The sequence below is a fragment of the Pyrus communis genome, chromosome 3 (genome assembly GCF_041283825.1).
Source record: "Pyrus communis isolate YQ-2024b chromosome 3, ASM4128382v1, whole genome shotgun sequence".
Classification (NCBI taxonomy): Eukaryota; Viridiplantae; Streptophyta; class Magnoliopsida; order Rosales; family Rosaceae; genus Pyrus; species Pyrus communis.
In genome coordinates this window covers 12727882-12742310 of record NC_142567.1, presented here as the reverse complement: position 1 = coordinate 12742310, position 14429 = coordinate 12727882, and the positions used below count along the sequence as shown (strand labels likewise).

The following is a 14429-nucleotide window of genomic DNA, read 5'->3' as shown; positions in this document are numbered from 1 at the left end:
TTTTCATGCAAAATTTGTATTGACCATCTCGTTTGAATAATTAATCGTTTGGTCCTAACTATCTTAAATTATGGATCATTTGATTCTGGATGTTTAAAATTTATTTTGCAGCACAAACACTTAGTATTTTATTTTTTAGAAACATATATATGTGAAAAATTAGATTATTTTCTAATTTTAGTAATTTTTTTCTACATGGCACTCATATTAACACAATTGGAGGTCTCATTGTCCTGCTTCTTAAGCATAGTGACATAAAATTTGACACAACACTTGATATCTAATCAAGGTCACTAGGGACTAAACATTACATATTTTTAATTCATGGACCAAAGTTACTTGGTTCATAATTCCGTGGCCACTTCTCCGATTCTTGAAATAAACTCGCTCAGAAAGTCAAGTCGCGTATTATGGGTGGCCCAACTTGTCAAAAATTTCAGAGAAAATGACACATCCGGCACCTCCAACCACAAGTGAAAGAGTAAGCCTTCCTCCTGGAACCAACTGTGGCAACTTCATACCAACGGATGATGAACTTGACGAGTACCTATCGGACCAAGACATTGCAGCTGGAACAATTCCGAACAGCACCAGCACTATCAAAAACATGAAACAAAAAGAAATTTGTTAGCACTAATCGTTCGTTTTATGCATCTAACTTATCTATCTAATGCAAAAATAATAATCTGTTAACTGCAAAAGCTACATAAGATATGGCACACGCACACCTCCATAAGTTCCAGCAAAGTCCAAGGCTTTGAAGAATATTTCTGGGTCTAGCAATGACAGCACAACCGGTGGAGCCAATGTCATTAGGTATGGCAGAGACCGGCTTTGGCCACCCGGGAGTTTCAGCACTGGGTATTCAAAACCAAAGATGAACACTGATTTTTCGAAAATTCATCAATAGGTACTTTAAAGATGAATATATAGTGGTGGAGAAGAAGAAGAAGGCACTTACAGTCGGCAAGGAAATCAGAGAGGCCCAAAACAAATCCAATGTACGACGTTGCAATAGCAAAAAGGGAGAACACCTCAACAATAGGCTGAAAAAGTAGAAAACATATAAAACAAAAGCAAAACAAAAGAAAGGAAAATAGAACTTCATTCTTTTAAATACCATATGTTACTTGCAAAGAAACTAAAGAATCGTTGTGATAAACGTACTCCAACAACTTCGTTGGTAGCTTGCAGTTGTTGTAATGGATCCATGATCTTATCTGAGCTCATGTCGACATTCGTGATGGTTCCTAGAATCACAGCATTCCAGACTAGAAATAAAACAAGTGGTATACTTGTACCTAGAACAATTGCAGTCCTGCAAAATAACAACTTGATTACATACACAACATACAGTATAAACTATATATGCATAACAAAACTCTATCAGACAGCAAACTTTTATAAGCGTAAAGAAAACGTGTGAGGTTCTTCAATGGAAAAGGCCATACGTTAATTATCCCGCATTGGAACATATTGCAAAGCTGTGACTGAGATTTGACTGTCATTTTCTTGATTGTCCAATGGTTTCAAGTTTCTGGTACTAATTTTTTCAGGTGCTAGGTTAAATTGGATGCTGCCACATTTAAGTACCTCTTTTCTGTTTAGGTGCTTTGATCGATGGTGGAGAGAAGGCTAAGGTCTTAATGAGTTGCAGTGTACTGAAACCTTTTTGGGCGATTTACGAGCAGCTAGGAGAGGCAAAGGACGACCACCCCTTATTTCTTTACATTTAGAGGGTCAATTGAACAGCTACAATTTCTGGATTTATATGGATGGGTGGACTTTGTTCAGTTATTGTATATGTCCGGTGCCTGGATTTTTCAGGCTGAGGGTATTTGTGACTTTGACTATAACTATCCCATATTAATAATATGTTTCCTGTAAAAAGAAAAAGTTATCACCTTACTTTTGACAGGTCTCCTTCAAGATCCGTGCAAAGAACAGGCACTACATTCTGGAAGAAGTAGATACAGAATGTTAAAGGGTTTAATTCAGAATCGAATAACCGTAAGTTAGTGATGTCACCTGGTAAACAAACGACAGAACGATTATGGGTATACTCATGGGAACAGCTTGAAAGTTGGCCTTCAAAAGCTCATCCCATTGTAGGTATCCACCTGCAACTGCCTAAGATAGAAAGCTCGATGTTACGCACAGAAATAACACATATCCAGAACAATAGAATTGTACACAGCAATGCCTATGAGAATCGACTGATCACTTTCAGGGGAAATATTCTAATGACTAATGTGCGGAAATTTGGTGTAAAATGGGCAAGAGCAACAATCCGTAGTCTAGAGAAATTCACTTAAGTGAGGAAGAGAGAAAGAGACTTACTACAAGAGCAGCAAAAGATATGATGATTCCAGATACCAGAACCCCATTAACCGCACCAATGAAGCGCTGACTACATGTGAAGAGAAGTTTACAGTCAAATCTTAACATGTACACACAGAGAGCGAGAGAGAGAGAGAGAGAGAGAGAGAGAGAGAGAGAAGTTTACAGTCAAATGTTAGCTTGACATACACAAGTATTGGTTCATTCCCTAACAATTTGAGCTTTTGGAAACATAATGATCATCATTCTCGACTACTAGAGTCTAAAAACTAACGAACGATTCGTTCAAAATATATATATCTACAAGCATTGCATAAATTCAATTTTCTTACTAGAGTCTAGGAAAAGAACGGTTTATATTGATGAGCTTAGTTTACAATATAAACCAACAGGTTACAAGCATCCCATTAGTGTAAAGACAAACCTTCCGAAGTAGCATATGCCTCCCAACAGAACTGAAAACATGGTTGCACTTTCCCATCTGCAACCACAATGCTGCCATCAATACCTAACAAAGGTAGAATGTGCTCCAAAAATAAAATGCGATAAAACAAGATGTTTGCCCAACAGATGGGCGCATAAGCAATGCTACAGATTTTGGTCCTTACAAGGGAATTCCGAGAAAATTTGTCAAAATTTCTGAAGAACGAGCTACATAGGCAACAAGAAGTGCGTAATGTATAAAAATGTATGACCAACTGCAGGTTAATGGAAGTTGTTATCAGAAACCGATAAAGAAAACTGCTAACAAAATTGTAGAATCGTAGGTTATTGTCATGATAGACCATGTTTATTTGAGAAGAAACAAAAGTTATTAAAAAGCAATGAAAAGTACTTACAGAGAGTGCTAAAGAATCCACCAGTAACAAAGAATGACTGATTACCAGAGAATTACAACCAAAAACAACGAAAACCAAGTTATCCTATAGCAGCCTTCCAACAGAACAAAATAGAAGAGAAGGTTAAATTCCTCAACTATGAGGAAACTGAAGCCTACAGAGACGACAAAATCATCATCCTTTCCAAAAGCTCTTCTACCACCACCCCTTAGAGTTGTCGAGAATTCTCCTGTTCCTCTCCATCCAAAACACCCACAAAACAACAATCCCGAAGCAGCCTCAAAACACACTGGCCTTCTTAACTCTACCAAAAGCAACAAGACTTCCACTAAACAATGAATGGCACCCTTCTGGGAATACCAACTCACTCCAGTCTCTTTGAATAATTTTTTTCCTTTAAATAATAAAAACCAACAAATTTAGAGCTATTGGACGGTGGAGAAACAAAAAAAATAAATGCAAACTAGTAGACCATGCTTAAATAACTATCGATACAGGAAATACATAAGAGCAAACTGAACCTATAGGCATTTACAAGAAGAAACGCCTTGTTTCGAAATAAACAAAAGAAGCACGATGCAGATTTTATCAGTAACCATTTTCACATTATAAACTATAGGAGTGGTAAGAGTGTCACTCGGAAAGGTTCTTCAACAATAGGAGACATATCTAACCCTAATGTAGAAGCCATGGTCAAAAAGGGATGCGGCTGTGTTGAACAGAATTATTTCATCGGGCACTCCTTACCTTAAAACATTATCAAATTAGCTTACTTCTCTGTTGGTTCCCTTACCTATCTCTATTGCAATTCAAGCCATATCCTTCTGTACGAAGCATAGGACACATATCCTTCTCTCTGCAGCCCAAGCCATAACTTCAATTTTGAGGGGAACTTTCATTTTCCAAATCAGCAATTGGTTGAAATTTCGGATTAGTAACATCCTCACAAGACATCTGAAATATGATTTACCTGAAAAGCTCTGCAGATTATATAGCCTCCACACCATTCAATCCAGTAGAGTTTGTTATCAATTTGCACCACTTTCAGTGTCCCAAACAGAGAAAGTTAGTTCCTACATCTCAAAAACCCTTCAAAACCACTAAACTGTTGTAATTTGACAAATTATAGAACCTGGTAAACTGATCTTTCAACAATTCCTCCCCAACCCATAAGTCCTACAAAACCAAACCATATCTCCATTGCCACAAACTATTTTCAACTTTCTAGAAAGGCAACACGCTCTTGTGAAACGATATCCTTCCATGGACTTCGACTTGAGCCTTCACATCGTAAACTGGAATGTTGAGCCTTCACATCGTAAACTGGAATGTTGAGCCTTCACATTTTAAACTGGAATGATTTCCAGTACTATAAAATAAAGGCAAACAGTAAACTGAAATGCTTTCCAGTGCAACTTTCAAATTTTTTTTAACCTTTTCAGCCACCGGATTCATAAAATTTACAGCTCTAAACTTGCCGCCCAAGTAGAAAGACCTTCCTTTTATCTCAATGGGTGCAATTAGTTTGGCATGGGCATGGGCTTATCCATCGGTCCAAGTCTTAGAGGTCGTCCCAGAGAATCATAAAAAACATAAGGAACAAAAAATGGAATGAAAACAAGAAAATGAAAGTCATTTCTATGTTGAAATAATCGAGTATGTCTATGTCCAATGACCTATCAGTCCAAGTTGATCTTCTCCCTCCCTCCAGCTCGGACTACAGTTACCTTGGTTTTCATTTGACGGTGAATCCTTTGAAGCCGGCCTTCATTCTTCTTCACATGGCTTCTTCTATGACACCAGTATGCACAAAGCCGATTCCAGCGGTTGGTTCCAGTGGCAGGATCTCAATTATTTTCTTTCAAGGGCTTGCCGAAAGAGGACAGAACCTTCAACAGATGTCCACCAAAACCTTAGACCTCTCTCCATAATATTTTTTGGTAAACGTTTTGGCTCAGTTTCCTTCTACCAACATCGAATTTACGACAGCAACGTAGAAAAAAACTACCATCAATCCCACCTCAGCTTAGTCACTTTAGAAATCCAAAATCATTTGGTTGGTTTGATGATAGAGCTAAAAAATAAAAAGGAAAGAAGAGAAGAGAAACATCTTATTAAACAGATGCACCTTGCCAAGAATGACTACCTATTACAACTCTTTAGATACAAAAACCGAAAAATTTAAAGACAATAACTCGTCTCACAGTTAGTCCTCAAAGGAAAATTTGGATAGATTACACTTGAAAGCAAGGAAGGTAACACTGACTTGAAATAAAAAGCTTAAACGAAAATTTCTAATATGCTACTTTAATTGTTCAAACAGAATCCAGAGTATTCAGAACAAAACAAAACAAAACAAAAACCCAAAGTATGCACGTTGAGATCAGCAATTAGCTATAAAATGCTTGAAAAGTCTGTCAGATATCACCCTACCAAACAATTTGAACTCCCACACTCCCCATAGTCCTCATAGCCATTGACACCTGAAATCGATCGCAGGACAAACTGTTGTGAATTTAATCTCCTTCTCACAAGTAAACCGACGAAAGAAACAAAATTAAAGTGCCAAGAGGACAAAGAGCGACTAAAGAAAGCACACCAAGAATTATTTCAGAAAAATTCAGCATACGTCCTATTGTGTTGTATCAAATACATCTGTAGAGAGAGGGAATATCGTACGTAATAATGCTCATGGGAAATAGTGTTTATGGTTCAGAGGTCCATTGTATAAGCTTGTATTAAACCGAGTTAGTATGGTGAGCCTAATTAGGTCAAAAATCACTTTAGCACTTATGTATAACTGTGGTCTATCGACTCTATCCATAAATAGCGAAAGGAAAGATAGTACACATGCAACTCCCAACAAGAACAACAACGTACACAGATTCCGACTCTCAAACTAACATAAGGGCACAGTTTGTAAATTATCTCTGGTAGCACATAAATACAGGGGTTTGACATCACTTTTACATAGCCTCCCTCTTGGGGAGAACCGCAACTCTCCATTCTCTCTTTATATTGCTTTTGAATCAGAAACAAAACCCTATTTCCCTTCACCATCCGCTGCCACAAAAGAAACCATGCAGCCACGTTGTGCTTGAAGGAGTTCCACCTCAAAATTGCTTCAACGTTTTCTTCTATGAGTTTAATTCATTCATGTTGTGTATTACATTTATATTTTAAGCAATCATGGTGTAGCTAAATTCATAGCTGGGATTTCTATGTAGCCTTGCAAAACTATTCTATGTTAATAAGTTAAAGTGCTCAAACTTCCAATCTGTTTTCTTGTTTCATTCACTGATTCTATTGTTTGATTTGTTTATTAATCTTAATGTTTGATCCCCATTAGTCTTGCTTATGAATTCTTTATCAAGGTTATAGTACGTCATGCTTAATCTTGGTGGACACGTGAATGAATGAAGAAACTACTATGCACACATCCTTCCATGTGATTTCTTTGGTTCTTTGAAGTTTTCTTGTTCTTAATGGATTCTTAATTAGAAATCTAAGTTTAAGATCACAAATAGATTGCAGATAAGGAGTACTTGATCATAACCACACATCATATGGATGACCATAAATAAGTAAAACAAACCCTAGACGCAAATTGGTTAGTTGGCTACGTCTGGACTTAATATTCATCGAGTTGGTCTGTAATGGTGAAATCGAGATCCCTAGTCTCATTTTCATCGTTTCTAAATCAATCTATCATTCATATTTACATTCTCTTGTATTTTAAGTCACTTTAGTTTTCAAAACAAAACCCAAATTCAATATGCTATTTCAATTGTGTAGTTAGGGTTCACATAAAGCTAGCGATTTGTAGAGGTCTAATCAGTCCATATAGATCGACACCTTTACTTGTGCCACTATAATAACCATATATTTGCACTTGAAATGAACACAACATGAGTGCGTGACAAGTGTCTGTTTAACTATTGATGGGAAAAAGAAGAAAGAAAATCCTAGTTTAGAATTGCAGAGTGAGGAAAAGACAAGTGTAAAGAAAAGAAAGAAACCAGGTACCAGTGATACACTGCCGGAACCCAATTCGCACATAGTGTTTACATTGACTTGGGCTATTAGCAGTCCTGTTGCAACCTGCAGTTGAAATGGAACAAATTGCGGTTAGCGACAGGCAAGGCAGGCATTTGGAGAGTAAAAACCAGGGCTAAATAGAGGTCGTTTTCAAAACAATACCATGTATAACCAACAAAGGATGCATGTAAGTGCAGAAGCCAGAAATCCAGATTCTAGAGTGACTGCAGGAATTGCAAGGATGCCGGCACCCACCTAAAATTCAAATGGAATTTTCTATATTATAAATACCAACGGTGAAGTCACAATTGCAATATCTGACATACATGATAGGTGATAGGTGATAGGTGATAGTACAAGTAGAAGTAGAAGTAGAAGAGCGAGAGAGTACCGTTGTCCCTGCGACTAGCAAAATAGCGCTGGCTAGACTTCCTGTGGATTAGGTTACCCATATGATAATAATTAGAAATGATGATATTTGATACTAATAATAATTGACTAGTGACGGTGACTGACCAGGTTCTCTCTTCAATGTGGTTTGGTTGAGGTTGGAAAAGAGACGCGGCTGCAACTCAAACTCGGCCTCCGTCTCACTCTCGTTTGAGAGGCATTTGATAATTACCTTTCTTCTTTCACCTGGACTTGAGTAATCGCTCTTGCTCCTCCTCGTCTTTGTATATGATGTCGAATAACTACGTGCAAGGGGTAGTGGACGACGAGCGGAATAATGCAACGACAACCTTGACGATGACGACGACCACCACCACGGAGGACTAACAACCCAAGAAACACAACGACAGAATGCTGCTGCCATTGCCCTTGTGCTCTCTTTTCTTTTTGTTGGTTTTCCTTTTTTTGCTCTCTAGTTTTAGCCTTTAGGTAGAGGTTGAGCAACCAACGCCCGCCAACCAAAATGATCAAGTTGTTTTTGTAATTTCACTTTGGCCCTCTAACTTTCTGAAAATTACAAAAGATCCCCTAGTCTGGTGGATTCGAAATTAGTTGTTTCTGGTGGCTCAACTCTGTTATTAAAGATATGAAGACTCTTCGACCATCTTTCGCTTCAATCTCTTGGCACCGTGTCGTTAGAGAAGCCAATTTTGTAACAGATGGTATTTCTAATTTATTGCAATGACTTGATTGTGAAAATGTTTCTCTCCGTTAATATTATTTTATGTTTCATTAGTGATATTCTATTCACTTGTAAACGAGAGGTTTTTTGTTCAAATCTCATAGATGATGAGTACAATACAAATTCATCCCTCCACTAAGTGTAAATATAACATTTTTGAACTGTTTATTTTTCAAGATGCACATTATAGATCATCCTTACAAAATATTAGCTAAATCGGAAATATCTAAGACATCTAATTAAGTTCAAAGAAATTGACGAACGCATAGTTCTATAGAAACCAATGAAATTTTGTCATGATAATTAATATAGACAAATGGTTTCACATTAAATTGAATTTTTGCAAGGATAATCTATCAATCGAAACATACAAAATAGACGATTCGAATCGTTAGAAAGTTTATATTCGAAAATCACAACGTCCGACTTCTCTCCTAATGTGACCTAAGCTTGTATTTCAATAACGCAAAATGACATTACTATTACTGTTGTAACAAGGTTGTTGCTTACGTTCAAAATGCCAATTATCATAGGCTCTCACATGCTGACTTTCTAGAGAATCATCATTACAATTCAAACTCATTCCAAGGTTAGAGAATCCTCAATGCATGCCAAAACCTATTTCTAATGCCCAAAATCTTTGTATTATGCAAGACTCAGAATCCTCAACCTATAATATTTGCAATCAACGTTTCTTTATTTCGTATTGAAGAATGAAAACCATTCAACACTATGAACCATTACAGACTTCTCTTGGTAAAGGAGTAAATCACTCAATCGACCCGGAAAATTCGGAGGATGAGCCAGAAGCACTTCTCGAAGCAGGTTCCCTATACCAGTCATTTTCTTCACGAGTCAGAAAGTTCGCCTCTGCATAAGGTAACAAATCCAAGCAAAATTACAATCATTTCAACAATCCTTGATATACTTCAAAAGGATATTTAAAGCCCTTTACGGTTCACTCCTTTAAGCATAGTCTAAAATTATTTCGACTAGGTGATCATAAACGTTAGGCAACCATCCATGAATTGCTTGAATTTTTTTTTTTTTTTTTTTTTTTTTTCCTTTTCATTTCATGCTTCCCCATGGATATCAAGCTTGGGAAGTTTTATAGCTATTACATACACAAATAGTTCAAATGACCGCATGGGCGGCAGCATGATGAATTCATCACAATTACTACTTTTTTATCTTCTTTTTTCCTGCTCTGCATTTCGTCACAATTAATAAACAATCTTTTGATGAATTTCTTTAACACTACGATTGCTAGTATCATGGCACTGAAAATAATGTTGATACGGTAATGCCGTAAAAATATCAGATATAGTACATCGGACTGACCTGACAAAAATACATCCTTATATTCATCATCGTCATATACAAATTGGGGAGGGTCTGGAGAACCAATCCCAACAATAGTGCTTCCACTGCATTAAGAATATTGAGGAAATGGACATAACGGAAATGTAAAATGAGTTTGCACTAGAGAATATATGTTCTTCGTACAAAAGTTGACAATGTGGCATTTTTTCGCAACGGCTTTCATTTTGGGCCATTTCACGTTAAAACCCCTTTTGTGTAACACAGATGATGGGAGGAGAGATACTTATTCATACTCCGTATAGTTAAGTCTTCTCCAACACCACCATCAATAATTTTTCAACAAAAAAAGAAATAATGTATTCCGAGCCTCCGACCTATAATGATCACTAGGAAGTAGGAAGAGAGGAAGATCTCTTTCCAAACAACAAGAATGAGCAAAGATAGACACAATGAAGGATAACAAACAGAAAGAAAAGTCATCTGATATGTGTGGCGTGTGGTCCAGTAGGTGAGCAGAACTGACCAAAAAAATTTAGTCATATTGTTGGTCTAAATTCTTGGAGGCTAATATTGAGTTCATTTGAAAAATTACCAGTAGGAAACTATTGATTTGTGTGTGAAATTAGGCAACAAATTCACAGCCTACATGCAGATATTCAAGTAACAATATTTATTATGATCATGCAGATAATTATTTCATGAGAAACTAGTCAGCCATTTAATTGAATATGCCAATAAGAACTATAATCAATGTACCTTCCAGACATAAAAACAGCATCATATTGTCCACGGCTAGCGGCCAGTACTCGCTGCTTTAATCTTTTAAGAGATGGAAGAACATCAAATGCTGGAGGTTCTGCATATGTTTACAAATAAAAAGTTTGCAAATGGAGTCATTTTTAGATAAAAGATGGTCCCGCAGCAGTCTGATACTTAATTGACCCAGCTGAGACTTGAGATCTACTTTCAGAAAGCTAGTTTCTCTAGTTCTGTTAAAAATTCAATCCAGGTCAAAGTTCTGTGCAATACATTTGAACAACCATCACATGCGGAAGATTGTTTAGACAATAATGATAACGATTCCAACGTGTACTAAAATAATTCCAGACGCAAAAACAGTTAAAATCCAATCAAGCAAGATGCCCTAGATGAACCTCTGGAGTCATATACGTACGAAACCCCCCAACAGGATCAATATAATCAAGATTCACCTTTATTAATCTTTTATAAGTCAGCTTTCACAATAGAAAGAACATAAGAAAAACAATACCCAGAATTTAAATTCCGAAGAGATCAGACAAGCAGTTTGTTCTACTCATTTATAAATCTAAGGCAGTTCCAAAACTCTCAAAACCAATCAAATGTTAAACCCCAAATAGACAAGACGATCACTGTCTCCTATTACAATTGAAGTGAAATTCTGTTTATAATTCCCATAAACAACAATCAAATTAAGCCCTAAAGTGTTCAGAGAGAAGTGTTTCCTATACAACTGAAGTCTAAGGCTGTTCCAGATTCCCAAATACAGTCAAATCAAAGGCACATAGTGATCCACAGAGACAGAATTCTCAAATTGGAACGTTTAAGAATCCCAATTGTAATTCCGCATTCTGAGAGCCTAATGAAGTAACTACTGCAAAATATGCTATTAGAAATGAAAAGCAAGTAAATGAAGTAGCAAAACAAGTGTTTGGGCCATAAAATAAAAATAGGGCCTGCTATGGGGCAGTCTATTTTTATTTAAACGAAGGCGTGCTACACTGCCCACTAACTACGAAGCCCAACTTGGACCGGCCATCTAGGGCTCGAGATGACCACTTCCAAGCACGCCGCTATCCCTTGAGAGCTCAGTTGACAAACATCCCAACCAACCTGATTACCTCCTTGAGGCTATATTTTCTCCAATGCAGCCCTATACTAGTGAGACCGATGGACTTCTCTAGCATTATCCTGACTCTTATGGCTCGAATCTTGCTAGAGTTTTACAGTTTTCTTTACATTTCGAAGTCTATTTACTTTCTAGTTATGTAAGATGGCTCATCAGTCCACAAGTTTCTTTAATGAACATTTGTAATCTTGTCTCAATGATGAAACAATTACAGCTTTCTTTACATTTTGAAGTCTATTTAATTTCCAGTTATTGTAAAGTGGCTCATCAGTCCAAAAGTTTGTTTTATAAACGTTTGTAATCTTGGATTCAATCATGAAATGATTACCTTTAGTTTTCTGCTTTCATTGTCATCTTATTTTCATTTACTAGTAAACATATTTTCACATTGGATTCCAAGTGCTCGTTCACTAGAGGCATGAAAAAAACACCTAACCAAACTAGCGTCCCACTCAGTGCACAATCGTTTTGGTTAAGAGGTCAGATCGAAGCGCAAATCTTACAAAACACTGCCTGTTGGCAGCCTCCAACAATGACACGCCTATTCTCTTTTTCACTCAAGCCATCCTATGGCATTAAGACCGAAAGCAACACTAGGGGCACTAAGACCGAAGGTCCCTTAACTTAGCAATGTATGACAGCACTCCACATCCTCACAACAATGGTTTTATTCTAACACTCCTAAAATGTAAATCTCCCTCGCACTAAAGGGTACAGATCAGAAACTGGGTGATTTAACTTGCATGAATTTGAATACAAGATCTCTCTCCCACTCTAATCAAATGTTAAACTCTCTTAGTTCCTATTCGAAAAGCTTAATCTATTAGGACATGGGCTAATAATAGCTTTATAACAAACAAACAATGTATCTTACTATTCTTCATTAATACATACCTAAATCATTTATGCAAACATCTTGTGATATTCCATGCCTTGAGATTCTCTCCAGCAGTGTTAAAGGATCAACCTTATTAGTTTTATCCAATTGGAGGCACTGAAAATAAAATAAAAAAGTTCTCTTAGAGAAGATGAGGAAATATATTGTAGATAATAATCCTGTCAAAAGTTTTAAATGTGCAATACCTTGTAAACTTCAGCTGTCGAACATGCCTGTTGGGGCTTTATAAGAACCATTGGAATGTCCAATGGTAAGGCTGGACTAATATTTTGAACAACCTGAACATCAAAAAGCAGAACTAAAATGTGAACTCTTACAGATTATGAACCAAAATATGAAGCACAAACACTTCTCCAAGTATTTTATGGCAGTATCATATAATTTGAGGACATAATCTCATATATGGTACAAAATGCACCTCACGAAAGTCAAAATTGTTCTGTGCATGTTAGAGATAACTATTTCGTACACATTATAGGGGTCGAAAATCATTTGTAAACGTATTTGCAGATCCGTCATGTGAAATTGTGTAGAATTAGATAATAAAAAACTGACCAAAAATTTATGCTGTAACACAGACATACCTCACCCCGACCAGTACAATAGGCTGCTCCTTGAGAGAAAAAGAAGGGAACATCTGAACCAATCTCACTCGACCATTCTTGGAGTTCCTTCTCAGTGGCAAGAAGACCACTAAACTGATTTGCTGCCCATAGCGCAGTTGCAGCATTGCTGCTTCCACCACCAAGCCCTGCTCCTGTTGGCACTTTCTTGTCAAGATGAATCTGCCCCAAAATGTGTGGAATGTAAAGTTGATCAAATTCAAAGAAAACTCAAAATGTCCTAAATCAGCCAAGTACAAATCCTTACCCAAAAGAAATTGTTGCTACCCGTCTTCTTCCTGTAGAGATTAAGGGCCTTAATAATCTGCAGAAACAAAGTTCCCAATCACAATGTGCCAGCCAAGATTAATAACAAGTTGCAGGCAAAACGAAGATAAGAGTTTGAGGCTTACCAAATTTCTATCATCAAGGGGCACCCCAGACACATTGGTCGAAAGACGATCTTTAGTTTTTGAGGGTGACAAAGAGAACTTAATTACATCTCCAAGACTTATTACCTAGTTGCAGAAAAATCATCAAAATTCCAGGACACATTTGGGGAGTAAGAGATATTTTGTATATGTTTGAGGCCTAAATATAAACACGATGAGTGAAGTGAACAGACATGAAAGAGAGATGCCAAATCGTGAAACCCATCTTCCCTCTTGCCAGTTATTCTCAAGAAAACATTTATCTGCAACAAATTCAAGTTATATTCCAACAAAAAATAAATAATCAAACAAAATGGAAAACCCAATTGGCATAAGAGATAATGCAGTTACTACCTTGCAAGGGGAGAAAAGGGTGAGCCTTGAAACCGGAGCGGCCTTCTCTTCAACCTCATCTGCCAACTTGTTTATCCTTTCATCAGGATCATACACTATCTAGTACCAACCAAACCAAACCAAACAATTAACAAACAAGTTCAAAACATATAAAATTTAAACCATAATTATTGAGGACTTTAGATTGCAGGACAACCAACCTCCACTTGTTTTCTGGCAAATTTGGGGGTCCTTTGATTTCCAGACTTTGAGTGAGAAAAAGAGCACCTATGCGACTGTGACCTGAGCCAAGAGAGCCTGAGGCTGCTGCTACTGCTGCTATTTCCTACAAAATTGGGGGAATGGTGGAGGAAGGTAGGAGGAGGGTTCTGGCAGAGCAAACGAGAGGAAGCAATGGCCATGGTCATATTTCAAGAGCAAAGGGCCTCAAGCTTGAAGCTTTCAGTGTCCGGGCTTTCCTGTACCCGCTACTTATTAAGGAACGAAAAGGCATCAATTTCAGCACAGACTTTGCTGCTGCTCCTTGTCCTGTCTGAAATGTCCAAGAATTGTAACTCGTAACTACTACGCATACGGGGCTTAGC

General features: G+C 37.3%; 2 protein-coding genes across 3 annotated transcripts; both read right to left on the bottom strand.

Moving 5' to 3' along the window:
• Positions 1–148: 148 nt before the first annotated feature.
• On the bottom strand, positions 149–8111 carry LOC148697971 (uncharacterized). 2 transcript variants are annotated; one of them, XM_088691075.1, is made up of 14 exons: positions 7734–8111; positions 7609–7649; positions 7380–7472; positions 7206–7280; positions 5613–5662; positions 2949–3038; positions 2765–2821; positions 2341–2410; positions 2029–2130; positions 1905–1957; positions 1168–1318; positions 962–1046; positions 729–857; positions 149–596 (listed from the first exon to the last, which is right to left on the bottom strand). In XM_088691075.1, exons 1-14 carry the CDS (start codon positions 8029–8031, stop codon positions 409–411), a joined length of 1482 nt encoding a protein of 493 aa, XP_088547201.1. In that variant the 5' UTR covers positions 8032–8111; the 3' UTR covers positions 149–408. The 2 variants fall into 2 exon arrangements, with proteins under 2 accessions (XP_088547201.1, XP_088547200.1); XM_088691074.1 differs by having other exon boundaries at positions 151–596; positions 729–884; positions 7734–8103.
• Positions 8112–9027: 916 nt separating this feature from the next.
• On the bottom strand, positions 9028–14429 carry CDPMEK (4-(cytidine 5'-phospho)-2-C-methyl-D-erithritol kinase). The gene is made up of 11 exons (XM_088691072.1): positions 14046–14429; positions 13846–13944; positions 13686–13754; positions 13474–13578; positions 13329–13385; positions 13043–13243; positions 12644–12736; positions 12455–12554; positions 10429–10528; positions 9691–9776; positions 9028–9219 (listed from the first exon to the last, which is right to left on the bottom strand). The coding sequence occupies exons 1-11, from the start codon at positions 14250–14252 to the stop codon at positions 9119–9121; spliced, it is 1218 nt and encodes a 405-aa protein (XP_088547198.1). The 5' UTR covers positions 14253–14429; the 3' UTR covers positions 9028–9118.